The sequence below is a fragment of the Ochotona princeps genome, chromosome 27 (genome assembly GCF_030435755.1).
Source record: "Ochotona princeps isolate mOchPri1 chromosome 27, mOchPri1.hap1, whole genome shotgun sequence".
Taxonomy (NCBI): Eukaryota; Metazoa; Chordata; class Mammalia; order Lagomorpha; family Ochotonidae; genus Ochotona; species Ochotona princeps.
In genome coordinates, this window is record NC_080858.1 from 17772684 (window position 1) to 17794183 (window position 21500).

Genomic DNA, 21500 nt, shown 5'->3' on the forward strand with positions numbered 1-21500 from the left:
AAACGCTGCGAATTTGAACCTCAGCTCAGGCCCGACCAAATAAAGTTAAATCCCTTTTCTCACTGAACAAACCTTTTAAATGCCTCTTGGCCAGAGATTGTTTTTCATTTCCCTGAATTTGTAAAGAGAAATGCTTGAAGTGAAAGCATGGTGCCCAGCGCAGGAGCCCTCATCCCCGCTGGCTGCCACCTCTCAGAGTGGCACACTTGCAGCTGGCAGGTGTGTTTGTGGAGTCTTACTTCTTGCCCTGGCTGCTGCAAGCCTTGAAAAGGGCCTTGCAGGTGGGGGTTTTAGGTCATTAGTGCCCACTGGCAGATGAACTGTTGTTTTCAGCAGAAGATAACTCATGGGTAGGAGGGAAAGCTTTGTGTATAACCAGTGTCGGTGTAACTAACTTGGAAGCCAGGGTGGTGGCAAGTTGAGAGCAAAGTGCTTCATCTGGAATGATGTTGAGCGTAGTTGTTAAGCTGCCCTTGGCATCACATATCTAAGTAAGTGGTTCGAGTCCCAGTTCCTCCTCTTTTGATTCACTTCCTAATCATGGGTTTTCTGGCAGGCAAAGCTTGATGACATAATTACTTGGGTTGGTGCATTTGGGAGAACCAGACTGTATTACAGGCTCCTGGCTTCAACCCCTGTCCTAGTTTTGCTTTTGTGGGAGTAAACCAGTGAGTTAGAAACTCTCATCTTGTTTCATGGCTCCTCACATAGCACCGGCTTGGCTCTAGCTGGTATGGCCATTTGGGGAATGAACTAGGGCTTGGGCAATCTCTCTATGTACCTCTCTCAAATAAATCTTTTTTTTTTTTTTTGAAAAAAAGATCCTTTTTAAAAAAATTATTTTTATTACAAAGTCAGGTTAACAGAGAGAAGGAGATAGACCTTCCATCTACTGGTTCACTCCTCAAGTGACCTCAATGGCCAGAGCTGAGCTGAACCAAAGCCAGGAGCCAGGAGCTTCTTCCGCATCTCCCACATGCAGGTGCAGGGTCCCAAGGCTTTGGGCTGTCCTGGACTGCTTTCCGAGGCCACAAGGAGGGAGCTGGATGGGAAGTGGACCAGCAGGGACACGAACCAGTGCCCGTATGGGATCCAGGCATGTACAAGGCACTGAGCCACCTCACTGGGCCCTTAAAAGATAATTTTATGGAGGTACATTGTCACATCGTAACTTTAAGTGAGAGTTGTTAAGGTACTGTCTTATTAGGATGTCATAAAATAATTTTCTTTATTTAAAGGGGAGAAAGGGAGTAGTCTCCTAAGGAAAAGTATTTCTACATAATTTGTTTAGATGTCCTTAAGTGCGTATATGAAAGATCTCTGAAAGAGAGATTGAGTCACTCTACTGTTAAATTTAAAATTTAATGGGAGCACTGTAAGTGAAAAAAAAACTGTAGATAAAACAGTATACATACACTGACTGTAACCATTTGAACAAAGAAGAGAAGGAAAAGAATGTAGAACTTTAGGATTTTATTCTGTATGAACTTAAAAATATCTTAGGGCCTGGCACAATGGGCTAATGGCTAAATCCTCATCTTACATGTGTTGGGATCCTATATGGTTACCAATTCATGTCTCAATTGCTCTACTTCTGTCCAGCTCCCTAAACTGTAAATATATTTATTAAAAATTGCAATATTTTATAAAGTAAGTAGATATGCAAAGCTGGTCTGTGCTGAATTTTGTTATATGCATTTGACCATCGGAGCCAATCAAACAGTATCTGTTCGTTTTGACTTCTTACAGAAGTTTTGGGTAAAGTTAGCCTGGTGGTTTTGTGAACAATAAAGCATTCTCTGGTTATCTTTTAAATCCTTCTTGCTGCAAAAGATTTTGAAAACAAAAATGTCACAGATCTGTGGCTCATCTCAGGGTATTGACATTCTTCCTTTGGCGTGAACAGGAAATGGGGAGAATTCTTTTACAGTTTCAAGAGGTGGATTTATTTCACATTCCTAGCTGTACATAAAGGTGGTTAAGCCCGTTTTTACCTTACCCTCCACTATTCCTGGGCTCTTCCTCTCACATAACCCAGCCAGGACTGTGGAAAATCGGACCATGGACCTAAAGGGGTTCAGGAGGGCTCTAGCTGGCCTTGGTGGAACACTGCAAGGATGCAACCTGATCCTTGCCCCTTTGCTTCAGTTACATCCTCTGGGGACAGCCACTTTGGCCAGCTCTTCACTTGATTACAGGAGGCATCTTTTTGTGCCTGGGCAAGAAAGACCCCTGCCCACTGTGGGGAACTGTTGTCTTTAAGCTTACAAGATTTGGCAGAAGGAAAACGAAGATGAGATTTTTCTAATTGAGCTTTCCCATGTTTGCTGTCTTCTGCTTCGTTTTGTTCCCTGGTCTGCTAACCCAGATCACTGCTTTGTCCTGTTCAGATTTTATCACCAACAGGAGCCATCAGACTCCGTGACTCAGTGCCATTGTTGAAATTGGCTTGTTCTTGTTCTCACGTTTCCCGTTTCTGCGCCACTCGGGCACCCTTGTGGACAAGTCATGTCATTCTTTGCCAGTCTGGTTCCATTAGGGAAGACAAGGTGACCAGCATAGCAGCCCTGCATGGCAGTCAGTCTACTCGAGAACAGGACCTCACATTGCAATGAACTTTGTCACTACGTAGCTAGGACTTGGTTCAATGCCTTGGTGCCAGTTTACCAGAAAGTTATTGGTTGATGAACTAGGAAAGGCTGTCGGCTAAAGTTTCTTCAGTTGAAAATACAGAGGACATTTGTACGTCAATGCCATAAAGTCAAGATAAATGTGATCATCACTATAAGGAAATGTAACGACTACAGCAACATTAGGGATACAGTGAAGGCAAGAAATGGGCACATCATACATTAAATATGCTAGTGTCAAATGTGGGGTGATGAGATGCCTTTTAATTCCCTGTGTCAGGCCGTGTGAGAAGGTGGCAGCTGGACCTAAGAGACAGGAATCACTTCTGTTTTTGTCTTCTGAGAGATATCCTACGGATTTCACACGTAGACCAGCCGGGTTTCTCACTGAAATGTTTATTTTTTGCTCCTTTCTCTGTCTGATAGTTACTTTTACGATTTTTTGTTTAGATAATTTTGTCCTTAGAACAAACTTCATGAGGAGACAAAAGCCTTATTTATATTTTTGTAGATAAGGAGAAAGTATATTTTTCTAGGTAGTTCAGACAGATTGCATGAGGGAATTTATAAATTTTATGGAAAATGTAATTAAATGATAACTTTATTTTGGTATGTGCAAAAATTTTTGATATTCATGCATAGTTTTTTTATAATATGCATTGTGCCATGGCCTTTAATTTTCTTCCTGTTCATGGGTTTTAGGTTTTTTTTAAAACCAAAATAAACTTAGTATTTTTTTTTTAAGATTTATTTATTTTTATTGTAAAGTCAGACATACAGAGAGGAGGAGAGACAGAAGGGAAGATCTTCCGTCCGATGATTCACTCTCCAAGTGGCCACAACGGCTGGTGCTGCGCCAGCCTGATGCCAGGAACCCAAATCCTCTTCCATGTCTCCCACACGGGTGCAGGTTCCCAAGGCTTTGGGCCATCCTCGACTGCTTTCCCAGGCCACAAGCAGGGAGCAAGATGGGAAGTGGAACTGCCGGGATTAAAACTGGCACTCATATGGGATCCCGGTGCATTCAAGGCGAGGACTTTAGGCACTAGGCCATGGCACTGGGCCCAAAAACCCTTAGCTTTTAATTACATTTTCCCACAGACTGTTAAATTTTCTACCATTCTTTTAAATTTTGTTATTGTTTTTGTTGATCTGAGGTAAACAGGTGAGCCGAAAGAGTTCCCATGTGTTGGCTCACTCCCTAAGCCTGCGGTGGACAGAACCAGGCCAGGGTGCTGAGAACTCAGTCCTGGTCTCCGATGGGAAAGACAGAGGCTCAACTATCTGAGCCAGCCCTGCTGCTAGAAACTAGTGTCAGGAGCAGGGGCCAGGAGCCCAACTCGGGCACTCCCGTGTGGGACAGGAGTATCCTAACTGCTGTGTGAAGCCCGCTGCTCTGTGAGTTCCATGGAGTTCCCTCATGGCCACTGTCATATCGTCATCCCTCTTCTGCATGCTTCCGTTTCTAAGTTTTAAGTACACAGTTAGGAAATTGGACTGGAGAATGTTTGGAAAGTCTATCATTCTGACTTGAAATCAGTGAACCAAATGTTTATTTAGACTCATAAGCCGTTTTGGAATGGAGAAGGTCTTACTGTACTGAGGTCAGCATCTTGGGGGCAAAGCACTGTGGCAGGAAGACCTGTAGCTCCAGGGCTTCAACAGCAGGTGGTGTGAATGCTGACAGGAGATACATAGCGTATGTAGGATGGAAGCAGAGGCAGAGCAGGGGAAATGAGCATCAGGCTGTTGAAGGTCAGGGTGAATTCCAAGCTATGGGCACAAAACTCCAACTGGTTCTAATTTAGCAAACGGTTGATGATAGGGTTTTGGTGAAGATCTGGAAGATCTAGATCCAGCTTTAGGACCTCTGCATGTGCTCTGTCTCCCTTAGTGTGTGCTGAAGTTGACAGCACTGTCGGCTCACCTGCCTCCTTCCCAGGGCCTGCGGCTGACTGTGGTACTGGTGTGTACACATACTCACTGCTGATTGCAGTTCCATGAGGATTGCTCACCTGGACTGTTGCTTTTTTGAGGGTCTGTTTTCAATAAAAAAGAAAACAAGATGAAAGAAAATCATTTGTCATAATTTTCTAAGCAGTTTTTCATGGCTCTTGATTTCACACTAATGAATCTTCGCTCTGGATGATCGTAGTTCATGAATACATCTTGTTTTCTTTGACTTTTTACATGTTGAGGTAAAATGGCATGGTCACCACTACATTTTTCTGAAGCCATCCCCATTTATCCTTTTTATTTGTTGTTGAAATGGAACAGTGCGTCAAGGATGGAATGAGATTGATGGAGTAAACATTGTGAACTGTACACAGTTGAATCGGAAGCTCTTTTCTGCTTGTTTTTGACCCCATGTTTTGTTTTCTGTCTTTCCCTTTTCATGCAGGCCTTTCAGTCCAGGGTAAAGCCGTTGGAGCAAGGGAGCAAAGGTAGAGAGTGAGGTAATGCCCTGGCAACCCCAAAGCCTCTTTTGTTGTGGAGCGGTTGTTGCAGTCATCTCTTTATGAACCCAGCGTGAGGGGCTGCTTTGTGGAAGGGAGTCCTGGGCAGGAGCTCATCAAGCAAAAGAGAAAGAGACGTTTACTTGGAGGGCTGTTGCTGAACATGGATTTAACTCTCCTTTTGCCGCTCACCAGTAGCCTGACCTCACACATCTTGAGTACAATGGAGTGGCTCAGCCTTTGAGCACGCCACCATTACATCATTGTGGCAAATTAAAGACGGAGGTGGAAAAAGAGGACTCATTGTTGTCATGGCCCATGAGATGATTAGAACTCAAATTCTTACTGATAAGTTGGTGGCTCTCCTGGAAAGTGGAACGGAAAAAGTGCTGCTAATTGATAGCCGGCCATTTGTGGAGTACAATACCTCCCACATTTTGGAAGCCATTAATATCAACTGCTCCAAGCTTATGAAGCGAAGATTGCAACAGGACAAAGTGTTGATTACGGAACTCATCCAGCACTCTGCAAAACATAAGGTGAATACTTCCTGGTTCGCCTTTTTGAAAAAAGTAGACACACCGAGTAGGGAATTAGAGGCCTTGTTTTCAAGCAGAGAAAGTAAATTAGCAACATTTTTTAGATGCTAATTTATTAATCAAATTAACACTCAAATATTTCTATGCTATAAAGAAGGATTAACTCTAATTTGGAAAATGTGGTTTTCCTTTTAATGTTTTCCTTACTGAAACTGCTTTTAACATTTAAGCATTATTTTGTATTATTTATATATTTCCTGAAACAAATACCATTCTTTTCAAATACTGGGAAAGAAAGTATAAATTGCTTGTTAGGGTTGCTTTCTTATGTGGTAATAAAAGCTTATATATCTGTCGGTGATGGCTGGAAATATTAGGTTCAAGACAAGTCACTCTGGATGCTAAAATATCTTGGGGGTGGGAAAGAAGACAGTTTTTTCCTTCAGAAATAAAAATGAGCTTATGTTTTAATGTTAATAATCTCTCTTTTGCCATGTGGAAATTACTTTTTAAAAAATTTCACTAGGTCAATTATTATGGTTTTTTTGGTGCGTGTGTGTATAATCTGTTCCTATGAATTTTACACCTTTGTAGTTGTCAAGAATTTAAAACCAAGGAGTTTTGACCACATCTCCACCAAAATAGCTTCAAATTTGCCTTTTTTTAAAATCTTTATTTCTTATTGGAAAAGGCAAATATAGAGAGAGGTACAGAAACAACAATCTTCTATTTCACTCCACAAGTGGTCGCAATGGCCAGAGCTGAGTCAATCCGAAACCAGGAGCCTCCTCCGAGTCTCCCACATGGGTGCAGGGTCCCAAGGACCTGGGATCCTGGCATGCCAGGCGAGGACTTTAGCCACTAGGCTACCGTCCTGTGCCCCCAATTTTGCCTTTTGAAAGTTGGTATGGGGCCCGGCGCAGTGGCCTAGCAGCTAAAGTCCTCGCCTTGAAAGCCCCGGAATCCCATATGGGCACTGGTTCTAATCCCAGCAGCCCCGCTTCCCATCTAGCTCCCTGCTTGTGGCCTGGGAAAGCAGTTGAGGACGGCCCAAAGCCTTGAGACCCTGCACCCACGTGGGAGACCCGGAAGAAGCTCCTGCCTCTTGGTTTTGGATTAGCTCAACTCTGGCCATTGTGACCACTCGGGGAGTGAATCATCGGATGGAAGATATTTCTGTCTGTGTTTCCTCCTCTCTGTATATGTCTGACTTTGCAATAAAAATAAATCTTTAAAAAAAAAGTTGGTTTGTATAAGCATTTAACCTGTTTGCCGTGTAGTATGTTCATACAGGGAATTGACCACATCTCATTTTAGTCAAATTATCAGTTGAAAACAATAAGTGATTATTTGTTTCAACCCCAGTAAAATATAAGAGCCTCCTAAACCAGTGGCTTGTGAAGTTTCTTTTTCATCATCTTTCCTAACAAGCTTCACGTGTGTGTTTCAGGTTGACATCGACTGCAGTCAGAAGGTTGTGGTGTATGATCAGAGCTCCCAAGATGTAGACTCCCTGTCTTCAGACTGTTTCCTCACTGTACTTCTGGGCAAACTGAGGAAGACCTTCAGCTCTGTTCACCTGCTTGCAGGTGAGGCTTGGGATACGGTTGGAAGGATTTGGAAGCATATTGAATTGCATGAGTAGGCAGTACTTCACAATGAGCTCAAAGGGCAATAGATCAATACAAATTTGACATGTGAATTAACTGAGTCATGGCTTCTGGTTGACGTAATTGTTGCGTTTAATTTGAATGTTACGATTGTTCCATATTGGTCGGCATGGTTTTGTACTGAGCTTAAAGCTTTCTTCATTTGGGGTTTTTGAGAAGTGTCATGCAGGTCCTTGAGCCCTAGTGAGAGCTGAGTCAGTTGCTTCTGTCCAAGGGTTTTTCCATTCCTCTGTGGTCAGAGAGCACCCGGTGACCTGTATCTCAGCTCCTGCTTAGAGCCCAAGGCACTAAGTGTCACTTCCAGTGTCAGACTCATGACATGTTGGTAGGAGAGGTGGACTTCAAGATGCCTTTTCTGGGTGTCATGAGCAATCCCATCGGGAGAGAACAAGTGTAGGGTGTCGAGTCTAATGTTCGGGACTATGCAAGAGTGTATTTATTGGCATGTTTTAGTTTGTTTTTACAATGAAGTAAAAACTCTGAGTTGATAAATGCTAAGCAACCAGCAGGGTCAGTACTTTGTGTCTTCCCTGGGAAGGGCATGGGAGAGTTCTGTCTCAGGGAATTCTATGGCTGATTGTCCATTTTTGTGTTCTCTGTTTTGGAGACCTTGCTGAAAGTTCTTCCACTTGTCCTGGCTCACAGAGCCAGGAATAGATTCAGGAAGCACAGTAATGGTGACAGAGTTGCTGTGAGGTGGGCTGTCACAGTGCTAGGCAGAGGAGTACTTCAATGTTTGATCTAATAGAATTAAACATAGATGTTGTCATCGCCATGCCTTTAGTGTTTCGTTGTAAGGGGGATGGGGCACAGTGGACTTGTTGTTAGCAGTCTGAATGCACTTTAAAAATTGTGACAAGTAAGGTGAAAAGATCAGTTTATTTGGGTGTGAGAAATTTTTGAAAATCGCCTGTAGTTTTTTTTCATAACACACATTTTCCGTGAACCTTTTTGAAGACCATGTGCATAAACGTTGCTGTTTTAAGCAAATAGTTTACACTGTGTGGGTTCAGGTAACATTTCCACTTCTCTAGTTCTTTTTCACAGCCTTCCTTCCGTTCTGTAAGGACAAGGGTAGTTTCTAGTCTCTCTGAGATGATCTTTAGCTACAGCTTTTGTTTAAGCTGTGATTCTGTCTGATTGCCTTGTCACTGTGCTTAGTGAAACCAGCTACTGTTCCTGACTATGTTTCCAGAATTCCGTAACAGTATTATGATACTAACTTTGCCATCTGATGATAAACATACTTGTTTTACTGATAGTGTAAGTGTATTAAGATGTAATAATAGAATCCCAGGAAATGATTTTTTTCTGACTTGGGCAGCTGCTTTTGTGTTAGCCTCTGTGAGGTACTTTGCCTTGGAATTGTGTAAATGGGCTTAGGGGGTTTCCTGAGAGAACCTGTATGCCGAGGTACGCTGTATGACGAAGTGGGGACGGCCCTTTGGAGGCACGAGCTTGGGATGAGCTGGTAGTGCAGGTGCTTCAGCCACATGTGTGGCCTTTCCTCCTTTACCAGGGAGCATTCTTTGTTACCCGGGGAGGTTCTTATCGGTCATTTGTAGCTTGGGAGGGGCACGCACTGGGCAATAAGGAAGAAGACATTGTGGTCGGCCAGATGAAGCATATGGCCTGTGTCAGGGCATACTGAGCCAGAACATCTGGCCATATCCATTTCATTCAGGAGCTGTTTCACAGCACCGCCAGGAGCCTGTTGGGGTAGTACCGAGAGCCACATTGGATGTGTTGCTCGCAGTTATCTTAGTGATACTTCCAGAATCCTTCATTTCTTTTCAGTTAGTAGATGATTTCAGGCACTGACTCTCTGGTTAGGAGTGTCTGAGCAGGCTGAGCTCTTCAGACACCTAAAAGAAGATTCTGGTGAAACCATCTCAGCCATCTGAAAGTCTCTGACCAGTTGGGAATTCTTTTAGTCAATGTGCTCCTCAGGATATTTAGAAAACTTCACTAAGTGGAGAGGGTTGTTGGGAAATGTATGACCACTGATTCTTGGAAATGTTTTGCCAGGTCTTGCTGCTCAGAGGATGTGCTAGGGAAGTAAGAGGCCATGCTATCAATAAGATTTTATCAAATGTTTTGCTTGGGAGATATGACTGATGATAGAAAAGCATACTGATTTCTCTCAAGGGGGGTTGTAAATTATACGGTCAGGAGAGATGATTTTCATGTCCAGATCCCCTCGGGGCTTTCAACAGTTAGATTCTTGTTAGCATCATATGGAAATGAGAATAGACTGTGGTTTCCTGGAGTAAGTAGGACTTCCAGTCACCTTGATGAAGGAAGCACTCATCATATGCGCAGGGTGATCTTTGTATGTATAGAAGTGTGAAGAATGTGGAATACGTTCTACTCCTACTGTCGAAGCTACCTTTCCCAAGGAGCAACTTCCCAAGAAATGGTCATGCATATTCATGAGCTCTCTAAATATGTGGAGACTCAGAGTTACCCTGATGATGGAGTTAAGTGGACCTAAAAAAATGAGGGGGGTGGGCTCTTCTAGAGTTCAGTAAGTGTAGTTTGTTTTTTGTTTGTTTGTTTTAGATTTATTCATTTTTCTTGGAAAGGCAGACTTACAGAGAGAAGGAGAAACAGAAAGATCTTCTATTCACCTTTTCATTCCCCACATGGCCACAACGGCCAGAACTGAGCTGATCTAACGCCAGGAGCTTCTTCTGGGTCTCCCACGCGGGTGCAGGGTCCCAAGGCTTTGGGCCGTCCTGGACTGCTTTCCCAGGCCACAAGCAGGGAGCTGGAAGGGAAGTGGGGCTCTGGGATTAGAACCAGCGCCCAGATCCCGGCGTGTGGGAGGCGAGGACTTCAGGCAGTGGGCCACTGCAGCAGACCCAGCAAGCCATGTCCTTGATGTGGTACAGCCTTGTTTGTCTTTGTGTCCCCTGGCACTTCTGATGTTTTCAGTGAACACTCGATACACAAATTAACTGTAATGCAAGTTTTGTATCATTTACATTTCATAATTTATTAGTTTAGAATTTTAGAATTCATATTAAATAGCAGAGAAGCCTGAAAGAGTAAATGAAACTGTTTTTGGAAAATAAATGAATTGTAAAGGGAATTGATTCATATTACATGAGAGAAGTATCTAATATGAAAATGTTTTTTATTTGTTTAAGTAGATTTAATGTGAATAAAAATACTGTGGCAATTAATGCTAATTTTGTGTGATTTCTAGATACTTAACTATGATGAGTTAATAGATCTAGACATTTAGCTCCACTTGAGGGAAGATATAAGCCCTTGAATCTATGTGAAACAGTTTGATTTTTGTATTTTAAAAAATGCAGAGGGGCTGACATTGAGCTTCATTAAAAAAATGTTGGTTAAAAAGGGTATTCGTATGAATCAAGAAAGCTAATGTATGTCATAGTGATTACAGTTAGTAATGTATGTTTCAAATATGCTGGGAGCTATGTGGAGTACAATAATTTCACTATTTAACAGAGAGCAAATCATCACATTATACACCATAAGTACATAGTTTTTATTTGTCAGTCACACTTTGGTAAATCTGGGAAGAGGGGAGTGGTGCTGTTTCACCTACTGGTTGCCTTATTGTTAAATATGCTGGAGTTACAGTTTGCCGAGGTTATCCAAACTGGATCTTATTTCTCCACTTGCTACCTGCCAGTGTGGTCAGCCAGCTACCAGTGGCCAGAACATACTGCCTGAGATTGTGTCCTTGGAAAAAATGGACTAGAGAGCTGATTAGAACAGCCTCTTGGTTCCTCATCCTGATACCTGGTGCAAGCCAGGCAAAAGCACCAGAGATGGCAAAGGAGTCCTTAGTCTTCCCTTGTCCCAGTCATGCCATCTGTGTGCCCTGGAGAAGTGCCCGTTCCAGGCATCCTGTTCACCCGCTTTCCACCGTCATCTCTCAGGTGATGGAGACTTCTGGACTGTGCCCTGGGTCTGGCAGTGGGATGGAAACACCATGACTTGCCTCTACCTGGAGAACTTGCTGGCCAACTGGGAAAACACTCCTAGAGTGCATGAAATAAAGAAGCAGATGGTCATGTGCTAACGGTGTGATACTGTTTTCAGGATGAGTTGGTGTAGTCTGCAAAGAAATTTTAATTTAGCCTTGAAAGATAAGTCAAGTTTCAGTGGGGAGGGCCCTCAGTATTCTGAGAAGGGAGGAGGGGAGAAAAAAAAACCCACGTGATTTAGAAAGTCAGGAATGAACACAGATTTAGAGGGCAATTAGTAGATATTTTGGTGAGAAGTAGGAATGTGAATTAAGAGAAAATGAGATTAAATTATACGTGTTCAGGCCTGGCGGTGTGGCTAGCAGCTAAAGTCCTCGCCTTGAACGTCCCGGGATCCCATATGGGTGTTGGTTCTAATCCCGGCGGCTCTGCTTCCCATCCAGCTCCCTGCTCGTGGCCTGGGAAAGCAGTGGAGGATGGCCCAATGCCTTGGGAACCTGCACCCGCGTGGGAGACCTGGAAGAGGTTCCTGGCTCCTGGCTTTGGATTGGCACAGCACTGGCCGTTGCGGCTCACTTGGGGAGTGAATCAGTGGATGGAAGATCTTGCCTTCTGTCTCTCCTCCTCTCTGTATATCTGACTTTGTAATAATAATAAAAAAAATACATTAAAAAATTATACGTGTTCTTGAAAGAAGGAAGAGGTGGCTGTTGTGAGTGGAGAAATAATATGAACTGTGTGAAAATGATTTTTAAAAAATAAATTGGCATGTGACTTGTTAGAAAAATGCCTTTCGTACAGTATGAAATATTTGTATAAGAAATATTTCTGCTTATACTCCTGGTGTCCATCCGTTCGCAGGGCGAGAGCGAGGTTGTCCTGGGCTTGAGCTCTGCGGGCTGATTAAGCTCCGACGACTCTGCCTTTGTAAACTAAAACCTTGGAGAAGTCCTCTCTCCTTACTGGGAACTGTTTTTAAAGTAATGCTTTGGGAGTTTAAAACAACAACAATGTCGTCAAGTTGTTGTGCACTGTTACTTTTGCTTATTATGTAAATATTTTCATTTTAAGTAAATCACTGATTTATAACTATCAAAAGGGAGACTCGATGGAATTACTTAGTTGAGTTGCTATATGTGTCTTACATATTGCTCCCCCACTATGGTAGTTTCATATTGGTTTTTATAGAATGTGGTATTTATGATTGGAATTGTGAAGGGGATTTTTTTTTTAAGATTTATTTTATTTTTATTACAAAGTCAGATATACTGAGAGGAGGAGAGATAGAGAGGAAGTGGAGCTGCCAGGATTAGAACCAGCAGCCATATGGGATCAAGGCGAGGACCTTAGCCACTTGGCCACACCGCCGAGCCCGAAGGGGATGTTTTAAAAGAAGAATTTTTTTTTTCTTGGCTGAACTAGAACAAATTAATAGTTGTCATGAACACCTTTCAAGTTACAGCAAATCTTTTCTCTGTCCAAAGTAATACATATGTTTTTAATTCTTCCGGTTGGGTTTGTGGAAGAGTAACAGTAGGCTGGATCCCAGCAGGATCGTCTGTCGTCAGCCAGCCAGGGCGTGTCGGGGAGGGGAGACCGAGCCGTGTCTGGTGCTCTCCCGCTCTCGCTGATGCTCAGGCCGGAGGCGTCTCTGTGTGTCTTCCTTTTTCACACAGAGAATTCCAGAGCAGACAGAGTGGACACAGCCATTCTTAGATGCTTGTCTGTGTTGGGGACCCACAATGTACATGACTATAATTTTCTGCTTTCTGTTTCCAAGGTGATCAGCATCATAAAATTTAGGCTTAGGAGAAATTTTGTAAGATTGGACAGCGAATCAAATTGTTGAACACCTTTTAAAAACATTCAATAACATTTTCAAGAAGCTTACGGACTTGTCAGTGATTTTTTTTTCCCCCCCGCAACCAACAATGGAGGATTAGGAAGTGATGCTCTTGTGGAGTTCACAGGAGAGTGGAGGGCAGACGGCAAGGGCAGGTGCTGCCTTCCCTGCATGTCTACCAGCCGCCTGGGAGGGAGTGTACACAGATGAATAGTGCTTTTCTTCTCATGGATGTCTTGTTAGTGTGAAAACTCAAAGGAAGGGGGACACTTTAGATACATTTCAAAACCAAGTTCCTGGTGAGGCCGGAGTTTGTAAAGGGTTCAGGGGAATCCAGCAGTTCCTCATCTGTTACTAATGAAACTGGAGTACAACAGTGAGTGAAAGGTCAGCGAGTGGAAAAAGTTGTCAATGGAGGAGGATGTCGGCCGACTAGAGCACTCATGGACAGAGCTCAGGAAAGGGCACTCTCCGAGGTGGTGTTTCTGTGTGACTGCAAGCCACGGTTTGCAACGTATTAAGCCAGACAGAGCACTGCATGAATGCTCTGATTTCAGTGAAATCTTCTAAATATCTCACATCACTCAGCTGTCTTGTTATGGTAGATGGCAGTTGAATAGATTTGTAAGCAAGAGCTCGCTTTTTTTATGTTGTGTTCTGTGGTGTATTGTTTTGTTTAGCTTTGTTCCTTTTGTTTTGAGACTAAACAATGGTTTCTTTCTCCCATTCTGTTCTCTGACTTGAAATTTTCTGAAGGCACACTGAACTTTTAGGGCCCAATAAAGTTAAGTGATCTAGAAGCCTGGCAGGAGTCAGTGATAAAACTGGACCTCAGACTGTCCGACTGACTCAATTTATGGATGTGAGAGAGTTGTACTCCCCCCGCAGCCTCTGCCACCTGGGGGAGTGCTAAGGAGGATGTCCTGGAAGCCACGACGCACTGTGTGTCGCTACCAGTTTGCAAATTTTTTTTATTTTTGGAAAGGCAGATTTAGAAAAAAGGAGGGACAGAGAGAAAGATCTTCCATCCAATGGTTCACTCCCCAAATGGCTGCAGCTGCCTGAGCTGAGCCGATCCAAAGCCAGGACGTTTCTTCTGGGTCTCCCACATGGGTGCAGGGTCCCAAGGCTTTGGGTTGTCCTCGACTGCTTTCAAATAGGGCATGAGCAGGGAGCTGGATGTGAAGTTGATCAGCTGGGACAGGGGCCAGTGACCATATGGGATCCTGGACACTTGCAAGGTAGAGGATTAGCCAGTTGAGCCGTCACTGCAGGTCCCATTAGAAGTATTAAGCAGTTAGGTCTGGGCAGGTTGGTGTTAGAAGCCTTGAGAGTCACAGGAGGCTGTCTGGATCCCAGTTGGAGACAGTATGAAGGCTTTCCCCATGGAGTTGTGCTGGAGGTCTAACCCTGGAATAGGATATACCTTCGATTTATTATTTGTTTGCTTGTTGGTACAGTTTCATAGGCTCAGGGATTTCCCCTCCCTTCTCCCCAATTCCCTGCTCTCCATTTAGTTTACAAACTTTGATTACCAACAAACCAGTGACATTTCAGCTGGTTTACCTATAACCTTTGTAACTAGTTTCATGTGGAGTGTAGTTTTTGTTCACGCCAGATCCCCTTCGTTTTCTCTTCCCTGTCAAAGCTTTGCAGTCCTGCAGCCTTGAGGAAGCAAGTTTCTTCCTGATGAGGAGAGGGCCAGTGGCCATTTTCGTCCTGGTGCTAAGGGGCAGGTCACAGCTGGTGAGGCCAGGGTTCCATAGATAAAAGCAAGGCTGTCACTCATCCACGGGACAGTGGAAGTTCACTCTGTAGGGTGTAGAGCACACTTGGTTTTCTCCCTGGCCCACTCTTCTTCTGGAGCTCGGCGCTGTCACCTGTGAGTGGGAGTAGTGGTGGTACTACTTCACAGGGCCGTTGTACAGTTGAATGAATACTTGTGAAACCTATAAAGCAGTATCTGTCGTGGAAAAAGTTCATCCATCCTGTAATCTCTTGTATGATTGCCCAGTTCTAACTGAGATTGTTTTTAAAAGTAAAAGGGCCTGGCGTGATAGCGTAGTGGTTAAAGTCCTCGCCTTGAATGCTCTGGGATACCATATGGGCTCTGGTTCTAATCCTGGTGGCACCGCTTCCCATCCAGCTCCCTGTTTGTAGCCTGGGAAAGCAGTTGAGGATGGCCCAAAGCCTTGGGACCCTGCACCCGCGTGGGAGACCTGGAAGAGTTCCTGGCTCCTGGCTTCGGACTGACTCAGCTCCAGCCGTTGCAGCTGCTTGGGGAGTGAACCATTGGACAGAAGATCTTCCTTTCTGTCTTTCCTCCTCTCTGTATATCTGACTTTCCAATAAAAATAAATAAATCTTAAAAAAAAAGTAAAAGGAAATTCAGGTAGAGTTTCTTTGGGTTCTCTGGTTTTTATCTCTCTCTGTACATTACTAGAGTATTGTTTTATGGAATTTAAATGACAGATGAGCATGAGTTGTATTGGAGTCAGAAAAGAAAAATGTGAAAAAAGTTCTTTAGAGAAATACCAGAATCATAATTTTGCAAATGTTAAAATTTAAAGTCACCCAGTTAAATTATAATGAAAATAGTCAATCATTCTGTTGGTTAGATATAAGATAAAACATGATGATACTCTCCAGTATTTATTAGAAGGATCACCTCGAGGAGGGACTGTTGCCATAAATAATAACTACTGTGCAGTTAGACCGAAAAGAAACAAGCAGTGATTAAAAAATACACTGTGAACGCTTGTGTACCGGCTTTGGCTGGTTCCCTTTTTGAAACTGTGGATTATATTTGCGGAAATTCTCCTGGACTCCGTTTCAGTAGTTATGGTGATTCTCTAACATTTCTCTGTGAATTCAACTAGCTATTAATAGATTTCAGGGGGAATTCCATAGTCAACTAGGTTTGGAAGAGTGTGTTTGACTCAAATCAGCCATGCGATTTCTTCGCGGTGCTCTTGGGCCAGGACTGCCAGGGCGACATGACAGGCCCTGTTGCCTTGGCTCTTTGGACCTGTCTGTGCCTGTCGGCATCTGTGGCGGCCCCCAGCGCTGGGGGGAATAGGGCAGAGCTGCTTTCCGCTGGTGGCTTGGGGGTGGGGTAAGGGTCTTGGGGGAAGCTGGGTCCTGAGTGTTCAGTCCCTGACAAATGCTGCGTGCCTTCTGTGTGCCCGGTCTATGGCACTTCAGCCTTGTTAACCAGTGTTCTCAAGAACTCTAGGGGAGTGACGTCATGATCTTCTTTCTGTGGATAAGAAAACTAAGAGCTGGGGGGTTAAGTGACTCGACCACAGCCTTGTGGTCGCGGGAGCTTGTGTGTGTGCCATGACCTCCAGTGTAGGGTGGGCATTCCAGGATGAGGGGCCACATGGCACTGGGAAGTAACAATGATTTGGAAATGTTGACTGCACAGGTATAGATGCCAAGGGCCCTTGCTCTCTCCCAGGAGGATTTTGGGCTTCTGCTATGGATCTACCTTCTTTGTCCTTTGGGTTACTATAAGAACTTCAGTTAGCTTAAGAACTTTGAGTTTGAGGAGAAAAAAGTGCCTACACTTAAATTGGAGACCAGGCTTGCACTCGAGAGTATGCTGTGAAAGTGAAGTGTTTGTCGTCAGTAGCGTCTGCCGCTGTAGCTTGCTGCGTCTGGACCCTGTGTGGGCATGGTAGGAGGAGCAGGAATCCCCTGAGCTGTGCTTGAATTGAACATAACAGGGGTGTAATAATAAGGGACAGCGTCTTCCTCCTCTCCCTTGCCTGCTTTTCCAAAGTTTCCAAAGGCCCCTCTGTGCATCTTCAAGTGGGGGCAGGTCTATTAGGATGTTAACTCAAGTAGAAAAACATGTTAGTGATACTTAGGGTCCTGTTTAAGGCTCAGTTAACGAGGTGGTAGAGGTGGAATTGTATGATTTTGTCAAAAGGTAGCATGTTGTTTTTAAAGTTGGGATCATTAAGAAATCTGCAGATATCTGCTGTGAGTCAACTCTTGGTTCCTGAGCGAGACTGAGTGAATGGTGAGGGTTTGGATTCAAAGAATGTATCTGAAAATTTATCAGAATCTGTTTAGTTTCTGGGTTTGGACATGGAGAGCAAAGAACATTTAGACTGAACACTGCAGAGAGACCGTGTTTGTTTTGTCCTTTTCCTAGAGGATGTGAAGGTCCCTCCTTGTTACCCCATTTCTCTCCATTAAGTGATAAGGAGACTGACTTCATGCAGGTCAGGGAGTAGATCATCAGAAAGCTAGTGCTGGAAAAATCCTGAATTCCTCAGAGTCCAGGAACCTGGCCACAAGGCTTTAGTGTACATACCCCAGGTAATCGGGCTCTGTCAGCACCTCTCCATAGTGCTTAGCAGAAAAAACAGGACAGCTCCAGAAATCAGAGGTAATCATGGAAATCTTGACTCACTGCCCAGAAGAATCTCAAGAACTTGGTATAGAAAATATTTGTAAGGCTAAGGGTCAAGGTGATTTTTGATACCTTTGAAAATTGAAAAAAAATCCACATAATGGGGAGATTTAAATTTTTTTTCTAAAAAGCTTTAACATGATCAATTTTGTTTTAGAGACATAACATTTGGCCTCAGGTCACATGTTTAATATCCCTTTTTTGCTTCTGTGAATAATTGTCTTGGTTTCTTGTGACTGACCTGAAATTCTTCTTTGTGTCCCACCCCCTACAAAAAATAAACAAAAAAAAAGTGTGTGTGCTGGGGAAGAGTGAACGTTGCAGATCCGTGGAGGCAGAGAGACCGATGGAGAGAGGAGTCTCTGTGGTGCCGACAGGGCGTACCCTCCCCGTGGCTCCCTCCGAAGCTGGTCCTGGGTTGGAGTTTTGTCAGATGTAACATCAGTGGCTCTAGACAGGAATTCATTTGCAGCAGTGTTCACTTTGATCTGTGGTTTTAATTTTCCTGTTTTAAACTGTTGAGCAGTTCACAGGCGACTAATTTATACTTCATGCACAGCATAACTTTAAAATGTTTGTCCTCAGGTGGGTTTGCTGAGTTCTCTCGTTGTTTCCCTGGCCTCTGTGAAGGAAAATCCACTCTAGTTCCTACCTGCATTTCTCAGCCTTGCTTACCTGTTGCCAACATTGGGCCAACACGAATTCTTCCCAATCTTTATCTTGGCTGCCAGCGGGATGTCCTCAACAAGGTGGGTGCTTTGAAAATATCCTTCATTGCTGGGTTTATTGGTGGCAGCTGGAGACACAGAAGTTTCCCCTGGTCTGTTGTTTTACACACATCACAGTCACAAAAAGAGAAGAAGAGACACCATTCTTGGCGTAACTCGCCAGTTACTAGTTGCATTATCTGTGGGTGTCACTTTTTTATGTTGCTTATTGCCACAGGATATCTAACTCGGTGTTGCATTTGTTAGCTCTGCACGGGACCAAGAGGCATAGGACAAGATTTATTTATTTGTTTGAAAGGCAAAATCAGAGAGAGAGGAGAAAGAGAATATGAATATGAATATGGAGAATATGGATCTTGCCCTTGCTGGTTCACTCCTTAAGTGACTGTAGCAGCCAGAGCCAGGCCAAAGCCAGGAGCCAAGAATTCTATCGGAGTCTACCACCTGAGTGGTGTTGGCCCGAGGACTTTGGCCATCACCTGCTGCTTTCCCAGACACAATAGCAGGACTTGAATTGAAAGTACAGCAGCTAAGATTTGAACTGGCACTCTGGTAAATGATGCCGCTGTTGGAAGCAGCAACTCCAAGCACTGTGCCACAGCATTGGCTCCAAGAGTTTTCAGAAGTTTAGCCTTATTTTTAGGAATTGTCCTATTGTGGTAATTGGGAATGACCAGGAAGGTTAGTACTTTCTAAATAATTCCACACTTGGAATATAGTTAGTATGCTGGAAAGGGACTCAGGCTGCAGTTGGATTGAGGAGTCTTCGGTATGGCTTCTGGCTGGAGGAGTGGAGAGGACTGGTACAAGGTTGGGCGAACAGAGGCCTTGTGGGTGCACTGCCGTGTGTAAAGCCTGTTGAAGTAGTTTGGCTGGGAAAGAGCTGGGAGGAGGATGGATTCCTGCTGAAGCAGCGTGGGCTGTGATGGACCTGGTGTGCCCTAGCAGAGGCGCCCTGACACTGCATGTAACTGTAATGAAGCCTCAGACTGACTTCCAGTGTGCAGGTGCACGCCTCCTCACCAGTAGTGCTGCTCTGCCTGGAAACGTGATTTTTCTCTACAACCTCTTAACGTGCATCACCATTGACTGAGCAAGCTGAGATTTTCATCAACTATTGGTGATTCTTAAGTATCACTTATCTATATGAAAGGCAGTATCCCTTAACATTTGCTTCTTGAATGACTAGAAGAATTGCATAGCAGGAGTTAAACTTCCAGATTTGCTTTCTTTTACTGGGTAGCAATGAAGCATATATTTTAGTTCTCAAAATTCCTGTCTCATCAAAATTTCGGGGAGATTGATAGCTGATATCTTTACTGAGGCTTTCTGAAGGGGTCACAGTGCCTTAGAAATAGTGAACTGTGTTACAGAAAGCAAAATGAATTTCCAAAGGTCACATGCATTCCTGGAGCAAAGATGGAGATGGTTCATGTAATCTTCAGCTCAAAAGAAAATGATCCACAAGGCAGGTTTTCTCACATACCCAGTTACACCACTCAGTGCTGGTTCAAGTCCTGGCTGCTCAACTTCCTGTCCAGCTTCTGCTCCTGGGCCTGGGTGGTCCCAACTGATGGCTCAAGGAGTTCCTGCCATCCATGTGGGAGACCTGGATGGAGTTCCTGGCTTCTGCCTGGCCCCAGTCCTGGCTTTGCTACCATTTGGGGAGTGAACATGGAAATGAAATCAGTCTCTCTCTGTGTCTTTGTGTGTCTGTGTGTGACTCTGCCTTTTAAATGAATCCTTAAAAATAAATAAATGAAAATACAAATTTTCTAGGTAAGGATCTTGTTTAACCTGATAAACCTTAACCAGTCAGCTAACAGGTAAGTCTACCAGTCATTATATTACAGATCATTTTTGTTACTTTTGACATTAAGTGAAATGACACGTTTTGTTCTATAGCTGTCTGTGAACACTCATAAACCAGAATGTGCAGTCGAGGATGAGGAAATGGGAGTTTTCTGTTTTCCACTGATTTCTAAACATGTACCTAGCAGGATATTTGTGAATAGATACCCGAGAGGAAAAGTTTACAGGAGGAGATGGGATTATGGAAGCCCACGGGATAGCAGCGTGGGCAGGGAGAAAACCATTACAAAGCACCTTAAAGAGAAGGTGTAGATTAATGTCGTGAAGAGCAAGAATGCACTCTAGGCTGGAACACAGGAGTGGAAGCGTGTTCTCTGACCCCTAGACTTATCACTGAGCAGAACCCTGCTGTGGAAGGGGGTTTTAGAAAGCGTTTAGTCAACCACTTTCATCTTGTAAATAAGGAAACAAACCAGTATTTCAGAAATGTCACATGAATTCCCCCATGTTACTCAGTGGGTTTTGCAGCCAGATTGGCATGTTTTTTTTTTTTTTTTACCACAAATACCAGTATCTTACTGCTGAACTCCTGGGTTTCAATATTGCAAGAGAAATAATATGCTGCTTTTTAAATCCCTCCAAAGATGTGGATTTTGTAACCTTCTTAATAGTTTGTTCCTTCCTTCTATTGTAGTTCAAATGTTGACTTAAAAAAAACTTAGCTGGACCCGGCGGCATGGCCTAGTGGCTAAAGTCCTCGCCTTGAAAGCCCCGGGATCCCATATGGGCGCCGGTTCTAATCCCGGCCGCTCCACTTCCCGTCCAGCTCCCTGCTTGTGGCCTGGGAAAGCAGTTGAGGACGGCCCAATGCATTGGGACCCTGCACCCGCGTGGGAGACCCGGAAGAGGTTCCAGGTTCCCGGCTTCGGATCGGTATAGCACCGGCCCGTTGCGGCTCACTTGGGGAGTGAATCATTGGACGGAAGATCTTCCTCTCTGTCTCTCCTCCTCTGTGTATATCTGGCTGTAATAAAAATGAATAAATCTTTAAAAAAAAAAAAAACTTAGCTATTTTTATTTGGAAGGCAGATTTACAGAGAGAAGGCGAGACAGAGAATAAGAGATCTTCCATGTGCTGGTTCATTCCCCAGATGGCTGCAGCTGCCTGAGCTGAGCCGATCTGAAGCCAGGAGTCAGGAGTTTCTCCCACGTGGATGCAGGGGCCCAAGAACTTGGTCCATCCTTCGCTGTTTTTCCAGCCACAAGCAGGGAGTTGAATCGGAGGTGGAGGAGCTGGGACACAAACCAGTGCCTATATTGGATGCCTGCGCTGCAAGTGGAAGATTAGCTTGCTAGGCCACTGTGCCAACCCCAGGAGTTGATGTTTCTTTTCTTCTTCTTTTTTTTTTTTTTAAGATTTATTTTATGTTTATT

At 43.9% G+C, this 21500-nt stretch overlaps 1 protein-coding gene across 2 annotated transcripts in view; it reads left to right on the plus strand.

Moving 5' to 3' along the window:
• Positions 1–21500, plus strand: part of DUSP16 (dual specificity phosphatase 16) — a 75064-nt gene that overhangs the window by 39633 nt on the left and 13931 nt on the right. For both annotated transcript variants that reach the window (XM_058655892.1, XM_058655890.1), the window contains exons 2-4: positions 5032–5625; positions 7076–7214; positions 18112–18275. In XM_058655892.1, coding sequence (XP_058511875.1) covers positions 5398–5625; positions 7076–7214; positions 18112–18275 — 531 coding nt within the window. In that variant the 5' untranslated portion in view covers positions 5032–5397. The remainder of the gene's footprint in view (positions 1–5031; positions 5626–7075; positions 7215–18111; positions 18276–21500) is intronic.